Source organism: Erpetoichthys calabaricus, chromosome 8 (assembly GCF_900747795.2).
Source record: "Erpetoichthys calabaricus chromosome 8, fErpCal1.3, whole genome shotgun sequence".
NCBI lineage: Eukaryota > Metazoa > Chordata > Cladistia > Polypteriformes > Polypteridae > Erpetoichthys > Erpetoichthys calabaricus.
Window position 1 is genome coordinate 79665372 of NC_041401.2, and position 12938 is coordinate 79678309.

The window sequence follows — 12938 nt, forward strand, 5'->3', positions numbered from 1 at the left end:
ACCCCGTAAATGCACACGTTTAACTGGACATGTGTTAATATGTATGGTTACACAGTATTAAAAGACAGTGAACAACGTCAGTTACCTTTGTTCCCGCGTTTGATAAAAGGTGAGCTTTTAAGCCTGAGAAATCACCCCGTAAATGCACACGTTTAATTGCACATGTGTTAATATGTATGCTTACACAGTATTAAAAGACAGTCAAAAATTAACGTCATTTACCTTCGTTCCCGCGTGTGACTCGTGCTGTAAATGTCTTCCTTGTTTTTAGTTCACGTGATTACGTAGGAGGCGTGATGACGCGATACGTGACTCCACCTCCTCCATTACAGTGTATGGACAAAAAATATGTTCCAGTTATGACCATTACGCTTTGAATTTCGAAATGAAACCTGCCTAACTTTTGTAAGTAAGCTGTAAGGAATGAGCCTGCCAAATTTCAGCCTTCCACCTACACGGGAAGTTGGAGAATTAGTGATAAGTGAGTCAGTCCGTGAGTGAGGGCTTTGCCTTTTATTATTATAGATATATATATATCTAAATCCCCGCGAAGTACTGCTTTTAAATTTTTATGAAGAAGAAAAGCTTTTTAAATTGAGGGAAAATATCCCAATAGCAATTTGTTAAGGATCTGTTTTTTTGCGAAGCAGTAACACTCATAACAATGACAACACAATTACATTGACAATCATGTTACGTTATTTTAAAAATGTTTCCTTTACTTTTTCATAACCTCTTTAACACACTGTTTCTCTGCTGCGAAGCGCGGGTATTTTGCTAGTTGACAATAAGCTACGCAAACCCACCAAGACATGCAATCGTTTAAATCAAGGCATGAGTCGAAAAACACCATCCCATAATATTAGTTAACGATTAACACATTTCTATATGTATTGTAAGCATACAATACAACTGATAATATGTTGCGCTTATTTATCGGGTGTACTGACATTTTTGCGCGTTTAACGGCTGAAATCTAACGTGGTTTGTGCCCTTCAGAATGAAAAGAGTTTGCATTTACCTTTTTAATAAAAGGCGAGCTTTTAAGCCTGAGAAATCACCCCGTAAATGCACACGTTTAATTGCACATGTTAATATGTATGGTTACACAGTATTAAAAGACACTCAACAATTACACAGTATTAAAAGACAGTCAACAATTAACGTCATTTACCTTCATTCCCGCGTTTGACTTGTGCTGTAAATCTCTTCCTCGTTTTCAGTTCACGTGATTACGTAGGAGGCGTAATACGTAATGACGCAATACGTGACTCCGCCTCCTCATTAGAGTATATGGACAAAAAACAGGTTCCAGTTATGACCATTACGCGAAGAATTTCGAAATGAAACCTGCCTAACTTTTGTAAGTAAGCTGTAAGGAATGAGCCTGCCAAATTTCAGCCTTCTACCTACACGGGAAGTTGGAGAATTAGTGATGAGTGAGTCAGTCAAACAAGTTCCAGTTATGACCATTACGCTTAGAATTTCGAAATGAAACCTGCCTAACTTTTGTAAGTAAGCTGTAAGGAATGAGCCTGCCAAATTTCAGCCTTCTACCTACACGGGAAGTTGGAGAATTAGTGATGAGTCAGTCAGTCAGTCAGTCAGTGAGTCAGTGAGGGCTTTGCCTTTTATTAGTATAGACTAGCAAAATACCCGCGCTTCGCAGCGGAGAAGTACTGTGTTAAAGAGGTTATGTAAACATATATATACATAAACATACTGTATATACATAAATATATACATATACACATCCACATATATATACATATATCAACATATATATACACATACATATATATATATATATATATATATATATATATATATATATATATATATATATATACACGCAGACACATACATATATATACATATACATATTTGTATATCTACATATATATACACATATATACATATATATACATATTTGTATATCTACATATATATAAACATATATACATATATATACATATTTGTATATGTACATACATACACATATATCTATCTATCTATCTATCTATATATATATATATATATATATATATATATATATATATATATATATATAGCTGATTACCCAGTGGATTCGCTGACTGAGTGCAAGAGAAAAAAAATAAAATGTATGTATAAAATAAGTTTAATTGCCAAATTTATTTTTCCACAAATAAAGAGCACTTACAATAACATAGAAATCAATATAAACAACATTAACATCATTATCATTTGAGAATATGAAGTAATATATAAGAAGCACATTGCATATAAATATAAATTATTAAACAGTAAAATGTTCTTCTATAAAACACTACTGTGGCTATTCGTTTGTCTGTCCACGATTTTAAATGAGCTGTAGCTCGCAAACCGTTTCACCTATTGACTTGAAATTTGGTACACAGATACTACGTCACGTCTACTATTCGCTTTCCCACACATATGAATACATATATATATATATATATACACATACATATACACACACATACACATATATACATATACATACATAGTGCGTTGCAACACGGGCTGCGATTGTTACATGGGAGGGAGAGGACAAATCACAGCTTCCCGCTTTCTAATCGGGCTTGTGATTGCTGCTTTGACGGATGCCCAGATCCCACAGTATTTCCCCTTAGGAGAGGCGTTAGGCAAGTGTAATTGAATAGCGGTGCTGCAAGTTATTACTCTTTTTATCTTTATTTTATTTTATTGTAGAATCAACTCACAGCTGCGCGCACCAGTGCGTGCGTGGCGGATGCGTACGGCTGACGTTTTCATTGTCTACCACCTTCGCTAATCATTCTTGAGGCAGATTGAAGAGTTAAGTGCCAGCTTAACTGAAAAATTAAAGAAAACATACTAAGTTTTAAAAAAAATCAGTTTTAACGGGTAAAGATGCCGACGAAAGAAGAGAAGCAGCGGGACGCTAGGGTCAAGAGCTGCTCATTAAGCAGCAAGCTCATCAACCTCTGAGCAAATGAATGGTAAACGTACAGAGAAAGAGGATAAATACTATGAATGGTCATGTCAAGTGTATTCACTCCACGTTATCGTGCAGTGCGCTGTTACTGGTATTTTGATAAAAGAATCTGAATAACATATAAGAAGCGTATAAATTATTAAACAGTAAAACATTAACATTTAAGAAGTAAAGATACATTGAGTACTACTGTAGTGCTTTCGGGTATAGTACATTTTTTGTTTGCCCATTACATGCATAAATGTATACATTTTTTGGTGTACCTACCCAAGAACACGCGACATGACCCGGCAGTTAAAAATTTATCGCTCCAGCAATTTTAACTCTGTTACAAAGTCATCTAATATGGTATTGCAAACGGCAGCGGGAGCGTTTCTATAAACTCAATTTAAACTTACTGTTTACACCGTGCTTTGAAGATGCATAGTATGCGACACGTGTTTCGCCGTAATTGTGGGCTCATCAGGAGTACACAGTCACTGCACTCCCTTACGGGAATCGATCCTCGGACGTAGAGGCGAAGCCCCTAACGTTGTGCCACGGCGTGAGGTTCGTTCATTTGACAGCATATAGATCGGGGTAATTACATTGCAGGCATTCGTAGTCTGATTCACAATCTGATTGTATGGGTGGTTACCTACCAGGTAACGCTTGTGGTTGGTGAGCAAGTCGGCTAACTTCTGTCACGGTGCCCTCTTTCAGTTGCGAGAAGCAGATCATACAATGGTTGAAATAGTTTAATATATATAGCAAAATCACCGCGCTTCGCAGGGGCGAATATGGTATTGCAAACGGCAGCGTTTCTATAAACTTAAAGTTACGGTTTATACCGTGCCTTGTTTCATATTCTTTTCCTACCTTATCAATTGTGTAATGTGTTTTTTGAACAGGTTTGATTCATGGAAGAGATCACTCCTGCTGCGTTCAGTCACTTCACGTGAGCCACTGTCTTGTGTGATGTTGCGATGTCCACGGGTTTATTTAATGTTAGCTAAGACCCGGCAGTTAAAAGTTTCTCGCTACAGCAATTTTAACTGTTACAAAGTGATGCAAACTCTCGTTTATACCTCGTGTCTTCTCATTAAACTTGTATCTCGCGAATATATGGCATTGCAAACGGCAGCGGGAGCGTTTCTATAAAGTTAAGGTTACGGTTTACACCGTGCTTTTTTATACCTCGTGTCTTCTCATTAAACTTGTATCTCGCGAATATGGTATTGCAAACGGCAGCGGGAGCGGTTCTATAAAGTTAATTTAGACTTACGGTTTACACCGTGCTTTTTTATACCTCGTGTCTTATGAAGATGCTTGTATGCGTCACTCACTCGCTTCTTATTGTTTCGCTGCCTTGTCAATTGTGTAATGAATGTTTTCTTCTGTGCTCTTTGGGGCTCCTCCTTCTTTTCTACGTACTGAGTTCACAGTCAGTTCACGTGATTACGTGGGAGGCGTGATGACGCGACACGCAACTCAGTCTCCTACGGCCATCTTGCTGCCTACCATTACAGTATATGGACAAAAAAGAGGTTCCAGTTATGACCATTACGCGTATAATTTTGAAATGAAAACTGCCTAACTTTTGTAAGTAAGCTGTAAGGAATGAGCCTGCCAAATTTCAGCCTTCCACCTACACGGGAAGTTGGAGAATTAGTGATGAGTGAGTCAGTGAGTCAGTCAGTCAGTCAGTGAGGGCTTTGCCTTTTATTATTATAGATTAAGACAAAATATAAACATAGGAAAATGAGTAACTTTCAGGACAAGAGTTACCCTGGCTATGTTGATCTTTAGTAAGAATATGTTTATGTAGTTGTCTGCATTAATCTTTCACACTTCCTATTTCTGACATAATGGCAAAACGTGTGATATTTTTATTTTTTTTTTTAGATTTTGATATAACTGCAGGTGTTTTAAAAAGAAATCACATTGGGCTGCAAAATCATTCAGTTCCACCGAAAATATCGAACCCTTCCCCCATCTCAAAATAAGTAATGTTTAAACATGCATGTCAATAATCTATACTAATAAAAGGCAAAGCTCTCACTGACTCACTGACTGACTCACTCATCACTAATTCTCCAAATTCCCGTGTAGGTAGAAGGCTGAAATTTGGCAGGCTCATTCCTTACAGCTTACTTACAAAAGTTAGGCAGGTTTCATTTCGAAATTCTACACGTAATGGTCATAACTGGAACCTGTTTTTTGTCCATATACTCTAATGGAGGAGGCGGTCACGTATCGCGTCATCACGTATTACGCCTCCTACGTAATCACGTGAAGTGAAAACAAGGAAGAGATTTACAGCATGAGTCAAACGCGGGAACGAAGGTAAATGACATTAATTGTTGAGTGTCTTTTAATACTTTGTAAGCATACATATTAACAGATGTGCAATTAAACGTGTGCATGTATGGGGTGATTTCTCAGGCTTAAAGCTCGAAGTGATCACTCGAGGGAAGGCAGCTTCACAAAAAAAACAGATCCTTAACAAACTGTTATTGGTATATTTTCCCTCAATTTTAAAAGGTTTTCTTTTCTTCTTAATAAAAATTTAAAAGCAGAACTTCGCCGGTGCGAACCGCGTGTATTTGAGCGACTGAGGCATACAGACATATTCATGAGTGCAGGTACTTCGGAAAGAAAGCACCGTGTAAACCTAAAGTTTAAATTAAGTTCATAGACCTACAAAAGGTTGCCATTGATTTCAGGCAAGATTGCTTTTCTCCTGTACAACTATACGTTGCATTCTCAAGAGTGTGCTTGCACGGCTTGGTCATATTACAACCGGAGTGCTGAACTGACAACTTGATATACAAACAGAACAATCGTAAAAACAGGATTAAATAAAAAGGCTGCTTCCGTTGGCAAAGCAACGAAAAAGGAAGACCTTATATGACGTTCGTTTATAAAACAGCGGAGAGGCTGTGTGAAGTCAGTTTCACAAAAAAACAGATCCTTAACAAATTGTTATTAGTATATTTTCACTCAATTTAAAAAGGTTTTCTTCTTAATAAAAATTTAAAAGCAGTACTTCGCCGCTGCAAAGCACGGGGATGTATATATATATAGATAGATAGATAGATAGAGATATATATGTATATATATAGATAGATAGATAGATACATAGAGATATATAGATAGATAGATAGATAGATAGATAGATAGAGATATATAGATAGATAGATAGATATATGTGTATGTATGTAGATATGTATATATGTGTATATATATGTGTCTGTATGTGTATAATATATATATATATATATATATATATATATATATATATATATATATATATATATATAATATATAATGTTGATATATGTGTATATATATATATATATATATATATATATATATATATATATGTGGATGTGTATATGTATATATATATATGTATATATGTAGATATGTGTATATGTAGATATGTATATATAAGTATATATGTTTATGTATATATATGTTTACATAACCTCTTTAACACACTACTTCTCCGCTGCGAAGCGCGGGTATTTTGCTAGTTATAAGTATAAAATTATACTTTCTTTTATAACATTTTAAATTTCTGTTTTGTGACACCAAGGTTGATTAAATGGAATTCCTATGCCCAATTTAAGAAATAATGAGAGAGGCTTAATGTGTGCACAGATTGTCTTTAGTGTGATACTTTTTCTTTAAGCATTAAATTGGAGTGACAAATACTGGTGTTGTGCTTTTTTTCTATTAAATGCAAATTGTGTATTTTAATTTATTCTTTTTTTAACATGGTGTTAGAGAGAGTGATGTGTGTTGCGTGTTGGTTGGACATTTTAGTAAGAAGAATTTCACTGTACTCTGTATATGTGACAATATTACTACTAGTGCTAGTAAACCAAATACTTCAATTTGATTTTCCTGTATAAGAGCAGAATACCACAAGGGGTGCTGGGGGTAAGAAAAGGTCAAAAAGGCCTACACAGATGGTGGGACGCTCATATTTGTACAGGAATTTCAGAGTTAACTATAAATATTTTCCAGCTGTCCATTTATACATTTTAAATTAACTGAATAAAAATGTGTATTTTTCCCCACATATCTTGATAAATTCTTGTCTCAAGTTGCTCATTATGCAGAAGCAAGTACCTAGTGTTTATGATGTGACATCTTTAAGCATCCTTGTATAATAAGCTTTGTGACTAAAAGGGCAAACAGCAATTATAAATGCAAACAGGCATTTATTTGATATATGACCACAAAAGACTAATTAGGTTACAGCAAACCTGATATGTGATGACAGACAACATATGTTCAAGTCACAAAAGCAAATTGAGGTAAGAAGTTCCTACCAAAAATTTCACCTACTTAAAATAATTGGAATTACACAATAGTTTTTTTTCCATACATTTAGGTTTTCTTTTTAATATACCAGTAGCTTACAAGGTTGATGCTATGCGTGATCAAAGTCAGAATAAAGTGTGTGGAAAGCAGCCCGAACATAGACAGGCAGAGATCGATGGTTTACACCCAAACACACATTTATTGTACATTTTCTATTTACAACTGTGTACGCACAACCCAGTGCCCCTGCACCAATCATCCTTAGTCCAGGCCTCTATCACAATGCCTCTCTCTCTTCGCCGCCCCCGCCCCTCTCCTCTGAGCTATGTCCACTTCCACCCAACTCCAGCTTTCGAATGGAGGGAGGCGGGCCCCTTTTATGTTCACCCGGACATGCTCCAGTTGCCTCCCAATGAACTTCCGCGGGCACTTCCTGGTGTGGCGGAAGTGCCAGCTGAGCACCCAGAAGCACTCCAGGTGTCCCTGGTTTTCCTTCCGCAAGCACCTCAGGGTGTGGCGGAAGTGCTGGCGTCCAGGGCTCTTCAGGCATCCGGGCATCCCCTGGCAGTGACCACGGGCCCCTATAGGGTTGAGCTTCCATGCTCTGTTCCCGTGGTCCCTATACCAACCAGGGTGGCTGCCCCCTCATGGTCTGGAGGAGGCGTAATCCCTCTTCTGGTCCTTCCAGGTGTCCCAGCTGGGTACCAATCCCCAAAACCGCTCGCCACAAGTGTAATAATAAAGCTTGACCTGGCAATTTATGTTGGTCCATATACACTTGTACACTGGGTCAAGTACACAAAAAAACATGGCAAATAAACACATAACGGGCAAGCACTGTTATGAGAGAACCACTCAAGACACCTGAGCAATGTTATAAAAAAAAAAAAAAATCTGACAAGTTTGATCATTTTGCGAAGTATTGTTTTTTTTCTGTATGGTTCTGTGCTTGCAAGTGTTGGGAAATGAAACAGTATGAAATAAGGGAGCCACTTCCTGTCCAAGCCAAAGATGAAATTGATATAGCTAATTACTTCTGTATATCTCCTACCTCATCCCATGTACTATATGTCCACAGCTGCTGTTTTCCTTTAGTGAAGAGAATACTGAAACTAAGGGTGCATTATGCTCACTTAGTGAAAATTGAGCATTTTGCAGCTCCAAAACTATAAAAATGCTGTAACATAAGCCAGAATCCTGGCTGCTTTATGTCTGACTCCACTTTTTTTCCAGTTTCCCATCCTTAATATTGTTTACTGTGTGTCTGTAATAATCTTTCTGATTGAAGTTCATTGTTCGAAAATCAGGTAGATAAAAATGTTGTATGTCTACTTTACTTTAAACAAACACAGTTGTGATGTAGGTGTCCAAGGATCATTGACATACCTTCCGTCATACCTGTGCCCTTTCCTGTAACAATTTATGTTTGAACCTTCCCAATTCAAATAATTATCCAAGTTTTCTTGATTCACATGAATAAGTAAATCAATAGACCCTCGTGGGTCATATATACTGTATGGTCCAGTAATTTCCCAGATTGATACTGTTCATGTATGAACCTCTCATTCTATATAAGGTGGCAGAAACCCTAAGTTGGTTGTAACATTGTCAGTCTGTTTTGACAGAACTACAGATTATCTGTTTCTTTTTTTTTAAGATATACATTTCTTACAGATGAAAACAGCAACCAGAGCTCCCTTTCAGACTCCTATCAGCCCAAGGCAGACAGCAGCAGCAATTCAAGCCCTCAGCCCAGTGAGCCTGTCAGCCCAGCCCCTATGTCAGACTTCAGGACAGACGATTCTCAGCCTCCCACTCTGGGGCAGGAGAGCATGGAAGGTGCATAGTTTCTGTTATTTAAAAAAAAAAACTCACACGCTGTACTTTTTCAGTATTTAAACATCAAATTGTTTTCTATATTATTGTTATTATTATTATTTTTAACAGATTCATCATTGTCAACCTGTGAAGTAATAGATGAGCCTCCCACGTTGACTAAAGAGGTTCTTATACCTGTTGCCTCTCAGGTAAGGAAATAATATTGCTAGCAATCTTTAAGAATGGTAACCCCAAATGTGCAAGCTAAATGTCTACAGTACATTAAATTTTCAATTGAAAAATTTATTTAGCCATCTTTAGAGAGAGTGAGAACTTTATTTGTCCCTTCAGGGGAAATTGGGCTTTTTACAGAAGCTTATTAAATAAATAAATGTTTAAATATATACTGTATGCAGTATACACGCACACATACACTGATCTGAGCACACATCAGAATGACAAAAAAAAATTAAAAAGAAAGACAACTTCTTACTTGGTAGTCACAGTCACAGTGAGGCATTATATTCAGGCATATTTACTGTTGGTATAACTTAGTGCCAGTAGTGTTTCTTGACACTTCTGCTGAGTAATTAATTGGCTGCAAGTACTCAGTGTTAGTGTGTCAAAGAGAGGATGTGCAGCATTGTTTATATTGGTATTCAGTTTTGTTTTGACCAAGAAATTTTTCGGATTTTTATGTCCACAGAATAGCAGATAGTATGACATTTTAACCCATAGCTCAAAGAAAACGGTTACTGCAGCCCTGCTCCAGGGGTACATATAGAATTAGTATTTGTGCATGTATTTAAATGAATTCTGTATTGGTTTTACAGATAACATTACAATGAATGTCGTACATGTCAATCAGACATAAATGACCAGATTTGATTTGAATATGAATAGCTTTTTATTAAAGAGTTGTTGACAGATACTGTATGTTAAGAGTTTTCCTACTAGAATGTTGTTAAAAATGCATTTTTGCAGCTGCAATGTACATCTGTATTATTTCTTTTAATTTGCATCATCTAATAGTTGGAAGTAACAATGGCTTAAGGAAAAAAAAAGTTTTTTTTTTCTTTTCTTTTCTTTTGTATAGGTTGTTGAAGAAGATGACTTTAATTCTGGAGCACCACCAATGAAAAGAATGCGCCCAGACTACTGTTCCGTCCTTCAGGCAACATCACAGAGCTAGCACACTAGGCCTGGCAGTCATTCTGCCAGTGTGAGAAAATTGTCAAGACTGTGATTAAGTGTACTGATTATTTCATTAGGGCCTAATGCCTGTTCAGGTGATGTCTAGCGCTTATTCCCGTGTATTACAGTAGCAGACTCTATACTCTCTCTCCCGTTGCACATCTCAAGTATCTATAAGGAATCCAGTGAACTTGTTTCCCAAGAGAGTTTCAACTAACAACAGTTTTGTGAATAAATCTGGTCAGCACTGGCTTGCTTTCCATTTTAACTCTTGTAGAACAAAAAGCAAAAATATTGCTCTGGACATAGTCCAGCCTTGGGGAACATCAATAATTCAAGTTTCAGAGGAAAGAACTAAAATAATTTACCAGTTGGAACAGACATCAGGCAGGTCATCAAAGACTATAGGAGAGAAAGGAAGTGGGATAGATTCATGTTATTGATTTTAACTATGTTAGACTGTTATTACAAACAGGGCTACACAAGCACTATGTGAGAATCATAAAACTGAATTGATCTGTGTTTATCTTAATTATGAATGCTTATGTTCACATTACATTGCAGTATTTTAAGTTAAAGATCAGACATGAACACCCTCTCCAGCGAGGATTTTATTTAATGTGATCTTGTGTTATTCCTTATGCTACAGATTTACCACAGACAGCTTTTTTTTTTTAAGATGGGGGAAATGTATCCCACTACTCTCATTTTGTTATTTTGCTGAAGTTGTCAATAAGTGTTACTTGGTTATCATTAGCTGTTTAGTGCTAGCTTGTAACTGAAGGCCATCTCATGTATGGTCTACAGAGGAAGTATAGTAACAGAGTAGGTGACCAACATAGCTTTGTATTTATTTGAAGGTGGACCTGAACTACTGATGGAGTTCTGATAGGACACAGTAGTGTCAGTGGATTAAATTCTTAGAAGCAGCATTTAAAGCAAATTTAAATATATTTTTTTAAAAGTGACTTCTAATCATGGTACATATATCAGAACACTTAGCTGCTGTTGCTTCACCATCATCATTTATTGCTGTGATGCGTTACTAGAATAATTTTGTGCTTTATAGACTGTTTCTTATGTAGCTATGCACTTAATTCGGATGTATTTTTCTACATACTGAACCACTGGGGCCCAGTGGTAAAATCCCAAACCAGTTTCTTAAGGAGCAAATTTTCATCAGTACCTGTTTCAAGGTGGTTATGTGAGGCATTCTCATTTACCACTCTGAAAGAGAGGGGGCTTCAGCTGGAGTCTTGGGTTGTTCAGCACTTTGTTACTCAGGGAAATTTTGGAAAATATATGCACGGCACTTTGAATGTGCTAGAAATAGTAGAAGCCAAAAAATGCTAAATAATTTATGCAAAAGGCAGTAATTAAAAGGTCTCTTACTTAGTTTGTGAGATGCAATAATTGACTATATGAAGACAATAGGATTTGAGGGATGATTTGTCTACCTAGTACTTTCAAGAGAGCTTGCTGGTGTGATCTGAAGACCCAGTCAAGCCAATAGGTACGTAGTCATAACACACAGTTCATTTCTGGTTAAATGGACCAATTGTTATATGAGGAATGTGGTGTGTTTTTGTTTGTGTGTGTGTGTTTTTTTTTTAATAGCATCTCATTTACCTTTAATTGGTTTGTGTGCAGAGTATGATATTTTTGGAATGTAAAGTGTCATTTGACATGCAGTCTTTTAATTATAAATGAGTCTAGGGCTGCGCCATGTAAACTGTATACATCAAAGATTCATCTGACTATCTAAAAACTGCACAACATGTACGTGAAGTGTGGGCAGGCTCTGTGTGCACATGTATTTAAAAAAACATTTTATATATGCATGTGTCTAGTAAGTCATGTTCTGAACATACCTGCATTATCTGAGACACATGCCTAATGTACAGTTCATAGAAATGGGGGGCGGGAAATCACTGAATGCTGCTTCCTGTGGAACTGACAATCCTACTGAAAAGAAATGTTATTTTGACATTGTATTTTCAAATAAACAAGACTTGATGGGGTCCTAAGGTTGCCCATTGAGATTTTCTGCCTGAATGTGTGAATAATTTCTCTACATTGTGATCATCTCATCACTTCTAACATGCAGAAGGCAAAAAATATTGTTTTAAATGTTGCATTTTTTTGCCTGAGATTGAGGGATGTTCTTTAGAATTGTAGACAGATTTAATTTTTTCTTATTTCTTTCCAATGAGTTAAAATATTATAATCTCACTTGATACTTCTAAAAACACAACCTTTTATGATAAATTTGTTTGTTTTTTTTTTTGTCAGTTTAGAAACATCCCTCATTTGTGATGTAAATAATAAGTGCATTTAGAACATGCTGCAACCAAAACTTCTTTAATCACTTCTTTTGACCACAGAGATTTTGGATGGACTGTAAAGCACTGTTTTTAATTTATTTCATACTCCCCAAGTTGTTTTCAGTATGTGTAGTAATCTGAAAGACAGTCCTAATTCATTCCTGAGTGTTAACAGTTATGTATTTTATCACTCAGACTTCATGATTAACCTGTATTTGTGAATAAAACAAACTATATATTTTTATCAATTGCATTATTAATTTCTTAGACAATGTTCATCCTTGATTCTGCTATCATAGGCATATTGT

At 36.3% G+C, this 12938-nt stretch overlaps 1 protein-coding gene across 4 annotated transcripts in view; it reads left to right on the plus strand.

Moving 5' to 3' along the window:
- Positions 1-12938, plus strand: part of bcl7ba (BAF chromatin remodeling complex subunit BCL7B a) — a 78549-nt gene that overhangs the window by 7797 nt on the left and 57814 nt on the right. Inside the window, exons 4-6 of one of the 4 annotated variants that reach the window (XM_028806941.2) lie at positions 8969-9133; positions 9242-9321; positions 10209-12348. The exons of 1 other annotated variant lie outside the window; for it this stretch is intronic. In XM_028806941.2, coding sequence (XP_028662774.1) covers positions 8969-9133; positions 9242-9321; positions 10209-10304 — 341 coding nt within the window. In that variant the 3' untranslated portion in view covers positions 10305-12348. Of the gene's footprint in view, positions 1-8968; positions 9134-9241; positions 9322-10208; positions 12349-12938 lie in introns of those variants that run through there. 2 more of the 4 variants (XM_051930229.1, XM_051930228.1) reach the window with 2 other exon arrangements.